At 37.5% G+C, this 17,192-nt stretch overlaps 1 protein-coding gene across 8 annotated transcripts in view; it reads right to left on the reverse strand.

Moving 5' to 3' along the window:
- The window catches only part of grin2bb (glutamate receptor, ionotropic, N-methyl D-aspartate 2B, genome duplicate b), a 123,228-nt gene that overhangs the window by 79,577 nt on the left and 26,459 nt on the right, over positions 1–17,192 (reverse strand). For all 8 annotated transcript variants that reach the window (XM_028018293.1, XM_028018297.1, XM_028018298.1 and 5 more), the window contains one exon: positions 9,834–10,523. In XM_028018293.1, the coding sequence (XP_027874094.1) occupies positions 9,834–10,523 (690 nt within the window). The remainder of the gene's footprint in view (positions 1–9,833; positions 10,524–17,192) is intronic.

Genomic DNA, 17,192 nt, shown 5'->3' on the forward strand with positions numbered 1-17,192 from the left:
ATGCTAAATCTGACTTTTTTTTTCTTGACTTTTTAAAAATAAATGTCTTTTCTATATCTTATATTTTTTCTTTCAATTATCAGACTCCCTGAACAATTACAGCCTGGCAAATGTTTCATTTAACTGCTAATCATTTGCATGAATTTTAGACATTTATACACATAAATTAGTCAGCTTGATGGAACTAGATCAACGATTTTTTTCCTTTTTTTTAATTACATTCTTGGCTGCTGGAATAATCAACTGAGTCACAAGAAAATATCATTTCCAGACTATGTATTTATAGACTGAGACTTGGTGATCCACTGATTTTATTTTGGCATCAGAAGAGATAATCTCCAGAAGTAACAGTTTATCAGAGTGGCATGTTCAGGATCTGCAAACACTCTGATGCCATATTAAGGAACTTGTGATGGGACTCGAATAAAATATTTAACTGAGATTGACAAATCAAGATAAAAAAATTTTAACCAGGTGAATTTCAGGATTTGTAATAATTAATAGAAATAAATAAAAAATAAAATAATAAAATAAATTTAAAAAAATCATATATCAACAAAATATATATATTTAGAATTTCTTTGCTACAAAATTGAGTAGAAAAATTAGATCAGGAACAATTATATTTGCTGTTTTTAATGTGTCCTTGTTAATTAATCACATTTAATCAAATTTTAATTAAAAACCGAATTGATAAAAAAAAACATTTCCAATACAGAAACTCTTTTTTTTCTTCAAAATTACTGAATAAATAGACACACAAGCTAAACCACAAAGATATCTATTGTTTTTAATCTATTTAGCTCATACAAAGAGTTATTATACTAACTCAGCTTTCAAGCGTTTTAAGAACCCCTAATCATTCATGTAACTATTTCTGTACATAAATCGGATGCGTTTGTGTTTTGAAATACATAGAGATGTCATTTGTTGTGAATTGCCACTGACAGGTAAATTAGGACTTCATTTTAAATTTGTCCAAGCAAGATGAACAAAAGCAATAAAATAATCTTATATTTAGTGATTTGATTTTTAATTTTAAGGGTCACAGAACTTATCTCCTAAACTTACTGTCCGTCTTATAACTATTCTTTGTTTAATGGAGGTGCCTGGAGAAGGCTAATGCATTTCAGAGGTGTCATAATCTTTATTGAGCTTCTTCCCTTCCATCTAAGTATCACTGCTCCTGGTCTATAAAGGAGAGCTGATACAAAAAGGACTTCTGAAGTACTCTCAAACATAAGATTAATAGTTTGAGAAAGAAGACTCTCAGAAGCTTTTAGAAGGTTGAAGAGACTGGTTCAGTAAAAAAGGTTGGGGTTTGAAAAACAAAACAAATGAGAGGTGAAACATATCGCATAGGTGACTGCACTATAATGCTTTCAAATACCTGAAAAATACACTAAATGGAAGTTGCTGGAAATTTAAAGCATAAAATGGGACAAAAGAGCCATTCAGTTCCAAATGTTTTTCTTGGATCGATTCAGATCTCAAAGCTCCTTAGATTTTACCTTTCTGAGTCAAATATTCCTGTCCTCGTACAGTACCTCCGTCTGGCTCTCCAAGTCCACAGGGATGGTAAATAGGATTATTTCTGAGGAGATTTATATCCTATCGCAAGCTCCATCTGTTAAGGGCTTTTAAGGGTTAAAGGTAGAAAAATAAGAACATCAATCAAATGAAGTCTGCCACGGTGCCTCATGAAGTCAGAGTGATTGTGAGCGAAAGGAAATGTGTTTAAAGCTCTAACAGGACGAGATTAGCTTAAACACAGTAAGGACACCGACAGACACTGCAGCTTCATCTCTGCTGTTGTCACAATAAATGTTTAAGATCCCCCAAAATTGTCTTTATTGTCAGAAATGTTAGTTTTATGTTTTTTTTCACTGCCAGTTTATAGAGATTGCCAATAAATATCAATAAATAATAAAAAAAAAGATTAAATGCAGTTACTGTGTGCAGCTTAGTGATACAAATTACACCTCTATATGTGACTGGTTTCCCAAAGAAGCATATACTGTAATAGGTTTGTGTTTGAGCCATGCAGTCACAACCACACAGTTACATAAAAAAGAGGTAATAAATAGATCTTATCGTCACCTTTATCATTATCACAACTGTACCACAAAGTATACAAAAATATACAAAAGTTTTACCTTATACATTAATTAGTTTTGGCATGTTAGATGATAGATTTAGTCAAAGTAGCAGATAAATGTAAAGGAATGAAAATGATACACACGTTATCTGGAAGAAAAGTGAACATTAGTGACCAGAAATATCTTGAAAAATAAGGAACACTGCAGAAAGATTAGGAAGAAGGTTTTAAAGTACGTTTAGACTATAAAACATCATCCCAAGTTTTGCACTTCTTGCGGAGCTCAGTTCAGTCAACATTGGAAGACCATCAGAGAATCAGCCAAGTAGCCTATTTTAACAAAAATCTAAGTAAAATTTTAAGAGCTCTCTATAAATCCACAGCTGAGGTGGGAGAATTGTTTAAAGGATTAGTTGGTTTAGATTGGGGTAGCCAATGCTTTTCCGGTTTCCCACATGCTTTACGTGTTTAAAACGCCTGAATCAAATGAACGGTTCATTTAAAGACATCTACAAAGCTTGAAAATATTAATATAATTGTTGGAGCAAGACCACATATAAATCATGCAGGATACTGATGCTTCAGGCCGAGAGCTGGTGTTTAAATCAAATCATTTTAATGAGATAATGGCCGAGTCAAAGCTTGTACTTAAACTCAAATGGAAACATCCTCAAAATTGGTGTCTATATACTCTCTCCTTCCCATGAATCTAATCTATTTTGTCATAAAATGTCCGTGTTTCAAATTTGTATATTTTCCTAAAATCTGATTATTTTTGATGTTACAGAGGAACAAAAAAGAAAATAAATATTTTCTTCATGACTTTCTATATGCTTATGTCCATTCTATAGTTGCTCTCTTAAGTCCAGTGGAACTGGAATCAAATATAGCTTATTATCTAGTTTTGTACAATCAACTTGCGTAACAGACCTTGGAGTATTAAGGATGCTTACAAAAGCCCCAAGTTGGAAATGAGAACAAAAAGGAGGAAGAACTGAGGTGACCCTTGGCTCACACCATCGTCAGATGCTGCAGATTGACAAGGAGCTACTTATCGCTGTACAGTTGGCCTGATGTATGTGGAGCTCAAGTAGCCAAGCAGGTCTGCGAGATAATTTACTTCCCAGATCACATCTGTCTAACAAGAGCACACACACAAGCACACCCATACACACAAACAAAAGGATGCCTATTTCAAGATAGAGAGGGTGTATAATTGCGGTGATCAATCAAATAGCAGTGAATCAGTTTTCAGTGACAGGGCGAGCTGTGTGTGCACAGGAGAGGAGGGTTTTTTTTCATCTGGGATACAATGGCGGCCTGCTGCTCTTACACACAGTATTTTATCTTTCTCTTTGCTGGAGAAATCCCACCATCAGCGAGCCAAAACACAGCAGCCCATTCATCTATGAGTTTTATTACTGACCACCTGATATAGACAGTTTTTCACCCGAGACAGACCGACATTAAGCCAAAAATAAAGAGCTGTAAGCAGAAGAAGAGGCCTGTTTAAAGAGGCAGAAATTATGTTTGTTTTCATGATTTCTGCAATGTTTACTGATTGTACAGGGACTTTTGGAAATCTTCTTCTCCCTGGGACTTTCTTTTTTTCATCTTTTTGATTACAACCACAAAATTCAATGCAATTCATTGAATTTTAGGTGACAGTCCAATAAAAAGTTCAGGATTATTGGGAAATGGAAACAAAATGACACATAAGTATTTGATTCAAATAAATCTAAAATGTGTGGAGTGCACATAAAGCACATCAGGTTGGAGGGAGACATATTGTTAACAATTATAACAGTCTTGCCAAAGATTATGAATTAGATAATGTAGGAGAGGAAATACTATTTATGGAGTTGTTTTTGCGAGAGGACTCTTGGCACCTCTTTGGGTCAAACTGACCTCCTTTCCCTTGCGTGCAAAGCACAAAAAGTTGGACCAAAGATGACTTGGGAAGGATGCTGTTTAGACAGATAAGAACAACAATTTGTGATGAATTGGCTTATTGGGCAATTCAGAAGTGGAGCAGATGTTGAGGTCAAGAGGTCCCGAATATTTTCAAGGGAGTCCAACACACATTTAGTCTAGGGGCTGCCAGGTCCTTATGTAAATCAAGGGCAGTAATGTTATTGGTCGAAACTTTCCAACTCACATCAGTAAAGATGAGATTGTATAAAAAAAGGTGATGTTAAGAATATGGAGAGATTTTTGGTTTTTGTACTGATGAAGCTGTAAGACGAATCCATGGAAGAGTGTAATAAATCTCCCAACCCGTCGTGGCCAGCAGCAAGAATTACGTCTCCGTGCATTATTTCTTTACTTATATATTTAAGAGTTTAGCCACCTATCAATTTTCCTACAATAAATGGCTAGACTTTGACTAGGACACTAACACATGAATATGTTCTTAGGTGAACCTAACATTTTTCTTTCAGGATTGCCTTGAATGTAGCTCCATTCGTCTTTCCATTAACTCTGGTCAGTCTCCCTGTTGTAGTTGAGGAAACGCATCCCCACAGCATGATGCTGCCACCATCATGCTTCATCATGTGGATGGTGTGGATGTCCTCTGGCCACTCCTCTGTAAAAGCAAGATGTTTTGAGTTCATCTTCTTTGACTTCTACAGCTGTAGATGGATTTTCCTTTCACTTAGCTATTTTGCACTACTTTGTGTTGGTACATTTTGTACAATGTTAATAAAGTGCATAAACTGAAATGTGTGGATGTTAAAAAAAACATGTTGAAACAGAAGGAACAGTGCTTCATTTTGAAGAACATTGTATTTTTTGTCTGAAAAAGGTGCTATATAACCTAGAATATATATATTTTTACTATGATGCTTAAAAGAATGTTGGGCAGTATTAAACTCAGCACTAAAATCTGAGAGGAAAAATAAGAGCGTACCATTTATGACTGGGTAAGCAGAGAACCCCGGTGCACCTTGTTTGCACTGAAAACAACTGCTGCTAATCTCCCCAAACGCAGGCAAAGAGGCTATTATCTTTCTATACCAGCACACTGTACGTGTCCGTATGCCGGCACAGACACACACAGCTTATGTCCCAACAAAAGATCTGAAGAGCCTCATTAGTCTCCGGAGCCATAGTTGAGTGCAGGCAGGGGCCAACTTCGACGTCCTATTATCCCAATGCCGACACATGGCACGGTGTGAATTAATGGCTAAACGGAAGCGTGCAAATCGCTTGGTGGATAATGGACCAACCTGGATGTAGCACGGCTTTATTACAATGAGCTCCTGAAAGCCAGAATACAGTCACAAATCGGGTCGTCTACAATGAGCATGAGGGATGATGGTGGGTTTAATTGACGTTCAACGTAGTTTCCGAACTATACCTCATTTTACCAAAGGAACAACAAAAATAAAGAAATGAACTGATAGGAATGGGGAATAACACTTGACACTCCTTCACTAGCAAATGAAGAGCATAACAGAAAACGCACATGCGGGTCTAAAACACCAGCTCCTCTTCCTTTCTTCAGGGTGCAAATTATGTTGTAAATTGGCCAGGAACGCATTAAGACTTGTGTGCAATAAAAGCAGATGCCAATCCATGCCTATACAGCCTAGCTTGGGGTGCAGACAAGAGGTTAATTGACAAAAATTACTTCCTCTTTGCTGAGACGTGTAAGGTCAACAGGGCTCATGTTCTGACACAGACACACAGCCGGGATGTCAGCATGACACTTTCCTATACCGTCATTCCTGAAATCTGCAACATCCAAGGCATATAAAATATTGCTCTATTCACACTTTGTATGCAGTGTCCTGTAAAAGTATTTTAAAAATCCTTAAATTTATTCATGTTAAAAACTAACAAGTTCAACACAAAGTAAGGAAGAGAAAACATGGCTTTAATTTTTTTTTTTTACAAAAACATTTATATTAGTATTATACTAGTGTGAGACTTTTAATTGGGAGAATGAACTCATAATATCATGAGAATAATGTGAACATCAGAAAAATAAAGGCACAATATTAGCAGAATATTGTCATAAAATTCATTAATCATAAAACTATGAGAAAAAATTGTTTTAATGAGAAAAAGCTATGCATATATACTGTATATATGCATATATACACTGCGATGATCAACATTTCTCATTTAATTTTTATTTATTTTTATTATTTTATTCTTGTAATATCATAACTTGTCGTATGTCTTTATTCTGGTATTATTTGAGTAATATTATAACTGTTGTTTAACAACTGCACCAGTTTAGTGAAGAAAGCTAAGCATTAAAACAACTAATTTGTTTCATTTTGTCAGTATCCTGTTTTTTGCAGAAAGATATTGAGAGAGAAGGTCGAATTTTGTTTTCAGGGGAAGTTTTCAGTATCGTAGCAGGGTTCTGGATTATATTCATGGGATGTGTGAGTTAAAGCTACAAATAACTGAATCATGAGCAGCATTTCTAAAAAAGCAATTGCTACTTAGCAGCAGTAAGAGGCAATTCTCCAGTCAATACCTTCCTCACTTTATCACCATCCTATTCTTGATGTCTTTTTCCTGTTTTTCCTACTCATGTTATTTAGCTTTAATCTCCCCGTTCATCTATTCAAGAACTTGCCCCTTTCTGACCGCGACATTTTCTCTTTTGCCACCGCTTTTGTCTGCCTAAAAAAATAGTCATCTCGCCCTCCTGGCTGCTTTTGTACAGTGTGTAAGGAGAAATATATAAGCAGGTGGTTGCCATGCGAACAATATCCACTGCGCTCACCCCCTCGCTCTGCGTGTGAGCATCTGACTGACAGCGAACATGTGTAGCGCAGCGAGAATAAATGCTTCAGAAGAAAAAGGCCAAGTGAATGGTAATCACTGAAAAAATGTGTTAAGCATCTGATGATGTTTAAAGCAGTTTTCAGTCATAGATGCACAAACATTGTTTCCTGTTGCCCCTGGCGTGCTTTTAACCATCATCCACATGTTCACCTCTGTCTCTTTCGGTTTGTGGCCTCTGTCGCGCTGTCAGCTGCAAATGTGGTAATTATATGTTGAGTAAATAATTGCGTTATTTTAAAATCTCCCCCTCCTTCTCTTTATCTGCCTTGTTCCTCATCTTTGACACCTCTGTCTTCTTGTTCACCGTTTTTTGTTTATTATGCAACGGCCTTTTATAGAAGAAAAACACAGAAGGTCTCTGGGTTGGTTCTGCTTTTCTGGAGAAAAACTGAGCACAACTGGACTCAGTTCTGTTACTTATTCATAGTTAATGTAGTCCTTGATTAAAATGTTCTATAGAACTCAATTTAACCAGATTAATTTGGGTGGTTTTATGTACTTTATAACACAGTCAAATATGCCGTTACCTTCAGGTGTTATAAAAATGCTGTATATGTTAAATATAACTTTATGGAAATTGGTAGCACTTTGTGGGAGCAATTAAAGCAATACTCCAAGTATGTTTTCAATGAAAGAGTAACATCATAACTTGATCTGAATAAAGTTGTGAAAAATAAATTTTACATAATCCCACCCCCATAAGGCTTTACATTTCACCATGAAACACAAATATTGCAGTTTATTATTGCATTGAATTTATTTATTTATTAACCTATAACTAGGAAAGGACTCATTGAGATCAACAATCTATTTTGTAGGAACGTTCTAAGACAAGCAGCAGACTAGCTCTCTGAAGAGACCACAACATTTAGCAAAAACACCTGCAATTTGATCTATATTTAGAGTTTTTACTGCCATAGGGAAGAAAAACTACACACTCGGCTGTTCAGCAATGGATAAAGTGTTACTTCCTCTTAAAAAGCACAAGGTTTTGATAGCTTCCAGGTCTGGAACATACAAGTGTGTTTTACCCCAGTGCCATCTAGGGAAGACATCAGTAATGACCTTAGACAAGCAATAAGAAAATTTAGAGTCAAATTATGCTGCATTCAGACAGATTATTCACATGTAAGAGTGATGCCAATCTACCCCACAGGATGTACTAGAAAGTTCACAACAAAGTCACGCTGTGAAATGTGACTTTAACATAAAAACACTAAAACATAAAAACACTCTAAGAGCTCCTTCTCAGATGACACAGGCCTTACTTAGAATGCAAAATGTTAACGTTCATGACAGTACAATTGCAAGAAAACTGAACAAGTATGAGTAATTTGGAGGACAAAGTTGCAGCAGGTTGAATTATGTTGGGGAAAAAAGCCAAATAAATGGTGTAATTTAAAGGCGTTGTATATGTACTATAGTGACATTGCATAACCACCTGTTTGGAAACAAAAAACAACTGGCATTCTCTTGGGCTCACAACTTATTAGCTAATTATCAGTACATTCAATTAGCCACATGCAAACTTGATTAGCCACGACCCACATTGATACATTGGTTAAAAAATAAACTTACATGGTTGAAACTGAAGTGAAATGCAATTTGAAAAAACTTTGATGATAAAGTCTGCAGATTCAAACAAATTGTAGCATATTAATGGTTATAAAAACAACTCCTTAAATATCCCTCTGTCTAGCTACTGGTAACTAGGACCTGCTTCTTAATGACCAGCAGCATGATGTTTGGAACATTTTCAAAATATAATATCAGCATAAACACATCATGCTTTTGAAAGATAGCAATAATTTAGATTTTTATTTGCATAAAAATGTCAATCTTTATTGATACACTCATAAATGGTCTGTGAAAGAATCACCCTAATCTTCAGCTCATTCCACATATTCTCTATCAGATTCAAGTGAGGATTCTGGCTGGGGAATATTAAGATCACTTCTAATCAGAAGAAACATGTTGGTAAAATTAAAACTTAAACCTACCAACGGTATAAATGATATATGGTTTACTGCAGTTATAGAAACAAAAAGAAAACCTCAATAAGTACCTTTATGATTCTGTTGAGAAAACATTTCAAACCAAAAGAGAGAGTGAAACCATTAAGCATAAATAAATCAGAGTGTGCAGATAGTGGTTTCAAAATCTCAACATTTTTTCCTTTACTTCTTCTATGGTTTAAATTCCCCTCCCCCACCATCTGCTTCCCGCTGCAAGTCAACAGGCAGAAAAAAGGCTGTGTTAGTTCAGATTATTAAAACTGCTACTCAATATGACATGATATTTCAGCATTAGTAGGAGTCATTTTTGCTTTAATTAAAGTCAATTAGACCCTGATAAGAAATTTTTGCTTGAAATTTGTGGGTAAATACATGAAACTGTAAAATCAGGTTATTAGACTGGCACATGCTATGTACAGCTGACTTCAACACTAAAGTCAGTTTCAATCAGTTATTTTCATTCTTTTATGTTCATTTTTATAGTTTATAGTGGCATTGTACTTTTCTCATTGTGTTTCATGCTTGATATTTGTTTTTTTTTTCTTTCCTACTCTGTTTAATGTTTTACACCTTCAGACCAGACTACAGTCCCACAGAGATGTTTTTGGACTTGTTAGTTTCACACTGTGAGTCCTTTAAAGGTTGAGTCGAGCCATTGTCAGGAGGCTCAGTGTGACGTCAATTAGCAGGGAAAAAAAAAATCGATCTGTCAAAAGGCTGCGAAGGAATGAGTGCCAACGGCAGAGGGCAGGTCTACCTCCTCGTTCTAAAACGGACCATTTGGGCTGATCCACCTGTTCAAACTGCTGACGCTGACAGGATATCACAGCTTGTTGAGAATTATTAGATTTACACAAGCAGGAATTATTCTCTTCAAAAATTAACTCCACATAAGTTGCTCGGCTTCTTACCTTGGCAGCCATGACCATGGACGATCCCCCTCGGATCCCCAGGATGGGAATGTGTGTCTGAGCAGAGATGAAGTCCAGGATCTGAGCGATGGCCTCCTGGTCCGTGTCGTCACCAAACACTACGCCTTGTAGAGAGTTCCTCATCATCTGCGCACAGATCCGGTTAATGATGCTCTTCGGGTCCGTCTCATTCATGGTGACCACCTCAACTTTAGGGGGATAAGGGATGTGGAGGAAGTCCTCTTTCTCAAGTCCTGCACCAAGGGTTACTTCACTGGAATTGCCCACCAGGATGACGGCAATGCTGAGCGAGCTGATCAGTTTGGGGGCGTTAGGAGGAAGTGCTGGCGAACCCGGAGAGTAATGAGGAGGGATAACAGCGCCCCTCTGGTTTCCGCCTCCTCTCTGACCTCCTTGTCCACCTGGGGAACCTCCAGGCCCCGTTCCTGGCCCCCCAACTCTCCGGGGTTCGCAGATGGGCAACAGGAGTACGGAGAGTAGGAGCAGAGACAAGGACAAGGACAGAAAGGGCAGGGTGAGCCGTGGCTGGCGTTGAGAGTGATGGCACGACTGGTCCAGAGGAGGAGGAGAGTGCCGAGTTGAGGAGGGAGACACCAAACACTTGTCCTGAAGATGGGAGGGAGAATGGCGGAGGCTGACAAGCATCGTGGAGAATTGTAAATGTCGTCCCTGTACGGAAAGAAGAGAGACACAGTTAAGATCTGGGAAATCTTTTCTCAATGCAGGGAAAACAATCAATTGGCAACTGGACGTTTTTGAGGTTTTTGAAACGGCTCATTTTCCAAACAGCAAAAAACATTAACTTGTTGCCCATAAAGTGCTTGAGCTGTTTTTAGAAGTAGAGAGCCAAATGGAAGTACAAAAGATTTCCAAAATGTGAATTTTGGATAAAAGGTCCCCTTCAAAAGCTGACGTCTGAAGAGTGACGTATCACAAAGTGAAAAGTTTTGCTCCTGTATGGGACCAAGATACAATCAGCAACACAGTGAAACATGCTAATTTGAAAGTAAACACTGCGAGTGAAATATAATACTGTCCATCCACTGTTGGGAAATTTGGTGGGAAGCTGTAGCCAGTGCAAACAATACAGGGGACAGTGGTGGTTCAGGTTAGCTACATTAGCAGATAAGGTTTATTTATTCTGACTGTAAAGAAAATATTGGATTATTGACTTTAAAAAAATTACAAAACAGAATACCTGAAAATTACACCTTACTTTTCAAGTGTAAAATGCTTTTTTTCTTATATATAAAGCCACAAAAACTTAAACTATAAACAAGTAAAAACAAAAATTAAACATAAACGATCAAAATATTAAAAAAAAATTAAAATATTTGAACTGTATATTTTGTCTTAGTTTAACATTAGGATCAGACACACAACTGACTCTTATGGCTCAGTATTAAACTACACAGTGAGAGGGACTTCCTTTCACAGAGCATCAACCAGCAACACTAAATCCATTGTGGGCTGGATGTGTGAGTCAGTTTTGATAGAGTCGGGGTAGTACTGGGTGCGTTTTGACAGATTGACAGCCTCAAAGCGCCATGAACTCGTTGCCGGGCTAAGTGACCATTAGACACTCCAACAGAGCTGCGCTGAGATTCTCACTCGTTTTTTCTTCTTCCTTCTTCTCTCCCACTTCTACATTACTTTCACTGCTTTTCTGTCCCTAGAAAACTGTTTACTCCTCCATTTTTAGTTTGACATTAAAATATGTTTTAGCTAGTAGTTACGAGTAAGACCAACATGCTTTCATGTTGTGACTGTCTGGGGAAGTTGGAATTTAAAAAAACATATGAGTAAAAAAAAAAAAAGGCAGGAACTCTCACTACAACTAATTTTCATCATGTTGTTGCAAGTTCTGTAGCCTGCAAAGTGCAGAAATAAAAAAATACTTCAAGACTTACATAAATCCAGTGCTATCTGCAACACAAAAATATTAGTTCTTTGCACAGTTAATCATATTTAGGTTTTGATGCAGAATAAGGATATTTTTGAGCGAAGAAAGCAGCTGTGAAATATGATGGTGGGAATGTTTTAGTTTGTTACTCCTTATTCAATTATATTTCTGCTTGTAACAAATAGGAAATTAATGGCTATTAGAGACCATCCTTGGCAGTACTCTAATATATTGACTCAGGAATGCTGAATACCAATGCACAGGACATTTTGATTTTAGTTCTTTATGTTATTTCGCCTTTCTTTAATCAGGTAAGACGACTTAGAGACAAAATATCGTTTGCAACGATCTGGTCTAGAAGTGGCAGCAAAACAAATTATAAAAATACAAACATATTACAAAAGTATATTAATACAACATGGACACTTTTTCACACATATAATACACATAATACATTCAAATGAAATCCCAAAGAGGTGAAATATCAAGCCTGACTAGTTATTGAAGGTATTTGTAAAAAGCATTTTAAAACCACTGGACCATTTTGTATGACTGCAGAAAAAGATGTAATTATGATACTCTTACTATATTTTGCAACATTAATATCAATCATGATTATCTCACTGTTGTTTTACTTTAACATTCACTCTCTGTGAACATAAGCATCTCCTCCACTAAAAATCTCATCAGGCGAGAGCATTGTGGTTATACAACTGGCCAAATATATTATGGAAATATAGTGAATAATATTTTGCCAATTATTACATTGCATAATTTTAAATATTGTGTCCTAGTACTCCTTTACTTGCAATATTGCATATACTGATAATGGGAAGGCAATTTACACTCAATATATTCTGCAGCTCTACTACTTTGAGGTGCTTTGTGTTGGTTCACTCCATAAAATCCAGATAAAATACACAGAAATTTGTTCTTTCATTTGGATAAAATGTTACTGAGCGCACTTGTCATGTTGATATCAAAGCATTCCTTCAATAAAGTTTAACTGAAATTTCCAATGCATTATCCTCTAGAATCACTTCTCCCACCAAACCCCTAAGATCGATATGCTGCTCCTTGAAGTCGACTGATAACCTATTATTTATTATTACTTCAATCATTTACAGCTCTTCACTGTGCACAGACAAAAAGGGAGGAGGGAGGGAGAGATGGTGGAGGAAGAACAGAGAGAAAAGATGAAGAGATGTAAGCAGGGATAGGTGACAAGCAGAGAAATATACAATTAGTCATAGTCTGAACCAAAAGTTAACTGGGGACTGACAGATTGGGCCATAATTCCTGCAGAGATATAGATGAGACATCTTAATAAGAATAAGTTCATGCTCTAATTCTAAATTAAGCATGCAGCAGTATTTGAGAAAAGAGGTAAATAAAAGGCAGATCTCATTTGCAGAGCTAATACATACATTTAAAGTTCAAGGAACCCAAAAATAAGTAGGTCAGGTTGTTACGGGAAAAAAGCAAGCAAATGTGGGGAAAAGGGCAAGAGAAGTGTCCGAATAGTGTGGAGGAGACCTGATCCCCACATAAAAAGAAAACCTGTCTCTCAAAAAGGTCTAATTATCAGTGGTTTGTCAGGCTTAATTGCAGGTGCACATGCTAATTGTAAACGAGCTCAGTTCTCCACGAGGATGGCAAAGAAGAAGAAAAGGCGCAAAGGAGGAGGAAGCGAGTGGGAGGAAGGCAGCAGAGAAAAGAGAAGAGAAGAGGAGAGCATAGAATGAATAGAGACATACACAAAAGAGATGGAGGTGGAGGAAGGAACAGCAATAAGGAACCCAGAGGAGGGAGGGAAGGGAAGGAGAGCAAAAAGCAGGAGCTGTGAAGAAGAAACGCAAGGAGGAAAGACGAAAAGAAGACATGATTAATATGAGAGGATGAAAAAAGAGAAAAATGGTGGGTATGAGCTCAAAAGGGAGGGAAAACGGGGGAGAAAGTGAGAAAGGCCACAATTCATGGTGTTGATGAATAAAAGAGAAGCTGATGAATCCACGCAGAGAGAGCAGCGGAGAGAAACTGTTAGAAAAAAAAATATTTTTAAAATCACGCAAGGAGTGTGACAGCGGACGAGACAGCGGAGAAAGGCTCATCAGGATATAACAGCAGTGCTTGGTTTCCATAGTAACACTTCAAAAATGCCTCCACATAACACCCTGATGGACAGGAGGATGCACAAAACTCCAAGTTCTGCAGTTAACAACGGCGCCTTCTGCCAAATAATAACACAACATCCACTTCTAACTTCATGCGAGTGTCACCGCTCACTGACAAAAATAAAGAGGCTTGTAACGCAAGATAAATAGAGCAGGCATGTGCACGGACACCCACGTACACATGTGTGAGGTGAGTTAATGCACTCTCGCAGATGGAGATGATCTCCGCCTTTTGGTGTACTCCACATTAAAAATTCATAACCCAACATGGCTACGGGCAAATAAACAGGAGCAACACAATGGAAGGAGCAGCCATTCAACAAAGCTGCTCAGACCTTCGTACATCATCACAGCTGCCATCACCAAGCCCTCTTGGTTTAATGACATTTCAATACACAACGTCGAGAGTGGATTATTTACTCCCGGAGAACTGAATCCAGGGTGGCGAGTACATATGTGCTCTTAAGTAGCCATTACTGCACTTGCACGGCAATTACAACAACATATGCGGCGCGCAGAGAACATGGCCGAGTGGTAATAAGTGGCTACACAAAAACACTCCCCAAGTGTGCGTGTCTTGTACCCGGTAATTTGCAGCAGGCGGGAGTAGCCAGGCGCTCGATAATGACACAAGCACGAGTACAAACCCAGCAGTTCAAATCAGCCGAGAGCTGTTATCCATGCATTCAGACGCCTGGTCCATCCTGATTGGGCCTCGCTACTCTAGATACCCATACATTCCGCAGCACACACAAACATACCAAGGGTTTAACAAGAATGCAGCACCATGTGGGCTGCATGGCAGTAATGCTGATGGATTAGTCATTTTCTTTTCAGTGTTTTTGAAAAAGCACAGGTTGAGAACAACACACTCATCTAAATGGTTGACTTTTAGCATTTTGTCTTGTTGCAAGAAACTTCAATGTATTTTATTCAGATTAGCCAGAGCAAAGTAGGCTGTCGTTTGTAAAGGCGGATGAAAATGATTAAAGACTTTCAAAAGTTGTTTTACAAAAATCTGAAAAGTGAGGTGTGCATATATTTTCCTCGCCCCTGAGTCATTACTTTGTAGAACCAGCTATTACTGCAGTCACAGCCACTAACATTTTGAGGAATGTCTCTACCAGTATTGCTCACCCAGAAGCTGAATTTTCTCTTTGCCAGATTCTGTGGAGGTTTGTAAAGAACAATTTTCAATTTGGATTTTGGTCTAGATTTTGACTATATCATTCTAACACATAAATGTACTTTAATCTAAGCGATTCTTTATATCTCTCCTAAACATGCATGTTCTGCATCTTTAGGGTAATTGTTCTGCTGAAAGGTGAGCCTCCACCCAGTCTCCAACCTTTTGAAGCTTCTAAGAAGTTTTGTCGCTGAAATGGAGGTGAAGTGTGAAACATTTCTCAAATGAACTCAGTTCTCATACAGCATGATATTTATCTAAAAACCATGAACACTTCAACTTGAAAATTGTGCACTACATCGTGTTGGTCAGGCAAATCAATCCTAATAAAATATATTGAATTTTATTCAATATTGGCTTTTAAGAAGACAATCTGGATGGGTTGCTTGAGGCGTAGCAGTAGAGGGCGTGCGACCCATATCCAGATGTTATTAGTCCCTTACGCAGCTCTTTGGGGTGTGATTCCTGATCTTTGTTGCCTCTCTTCCCAACTTCTCATGCTTTGCTAATTTCATGTTGGCTTTCTGTGAATAAAGATCCTTAATGCCACAAAATCTTAATAAATGCTGTCATTTCCACACACTTTGAAGTCTGCCACTTACACAATGATGCAGCTAATATATGGATGTCTACAGGCCAACGAGCTTTAACAACAACGAGCAACAATGAAAGAGAGACAGAAGACATATGAAGTAATTCTGAGTAATTCACTGAAGAAGACGACTTTATTGGTTTAAGCAAAAATGAAGGAAAATGAAAATGAAGACAGCAATAAATGATTTTTCCTGGTAGGCTACTGTATTTTTGTTTTTTACAGCCATGTTCCAGGCCCTGTTTGGAAAAAGCATTTACGGTACACATTTGTGTAAGTCAGCAGTACTTATTTCACTAAAAGTTAAAAAAAGTCTTTCTGTGCACCATCTTTTGTGTAAATATCTTATGTCAAAATATGGACACCTGTAGCTTATTCACAAATGCAGCTTATATAAACAATTATGTTTTTCTCTTTAAGTGAGTGGCATTCAGGTGCGCTCAATAGTCTGGAAATTACAGTACGCTTGCAAGGAATTGTAGCTTTCTCTCTTGTTTTGGTTGCTAGATAGAAACTATTAATACAAGTAGATATGGATGACCCCGAGTATAAGTAGCATTAATTAAAGTAAATAATTTCCTATATGTATTGACTAATTAGTTGACTTCTGAAGGCAATTGTTTGTACTGGATGTCAATTAGGGGTATAAGATTAAGTAAAAGAATATTCAAACAATATGTAATTCTCCTTCCACTTCACAGTTTAGCGCTACTTAATGTTGGTCTACCAAATCAAATCTTAACAAAATAAATTGAAATGGTTATATTGAGGCAAAATATAAGAGTTCACAGGTAATGACTACTTTTTCAAGGCCCTGCAACAGCTTGCAATAACAAATTCATATGGAGTAAAATTGTACACTGCAGAGACTATAAGCAACACTGCAGCATCCCTCAGGACCTGATGTGGTGGGCTGCACTGAATACTGTTTGAAAGGTATTACACTTAACCTAATCCGACAGCCATGTCTGTTAAGGAGCCCATTTCTATTCAGTGGGTGGTCAGTCACAGGTAAGAATGGCACTTGTGTCATCTCCACTGAAAAACTCTGTAATCAAGACATCATGTATCAAATCATACACACATTGGGTTTTAATGAACTGAACATCATCAATGAATGCATACTATGACGTGACAACCTCCATATTGTACGGATATCCCCTAAGGAGGTGCACCACTGGCTGACTGATGTCTTACATTTCTGGTTAGTATCCCTACTCCAAAATATCATCTATAATTCATAATTGTACTGGACTTTATTTATTCGAGGGGCCACAAAACTGCCTCGGCTCGGTAACTGCCTCAAGTGTTTCATATTTTATTTTCGCTGACAGACAACAGCCTTGGTTCACATTAAAGAGCCAGTTTGGAAGTGCAGAAGTGAGCGCCCATGACCCAACCGATATTTTCCAATCGCAGCAACAGTTCCAATCCCAAATTGGAACTTGCTCATAGTTGTCATATGTTTTAGTGTATTTTGTAA

The sequence above is a fragment of the Xiphophorus couchianus genome, chromosome 5 (genome assembly GCF_001444195.1).
Source record: "Xiphophorus couchianus chromosome 5, X_couchianus-1.0, whole genome shotgun sequence".
Lineage (NCBI taxonomy): Eukaryota > Metazoa > Chordata > Actinopteri > Cyprinodontiformes > Poeciliidae > Xiphophorus > Xiphophorus couchianus.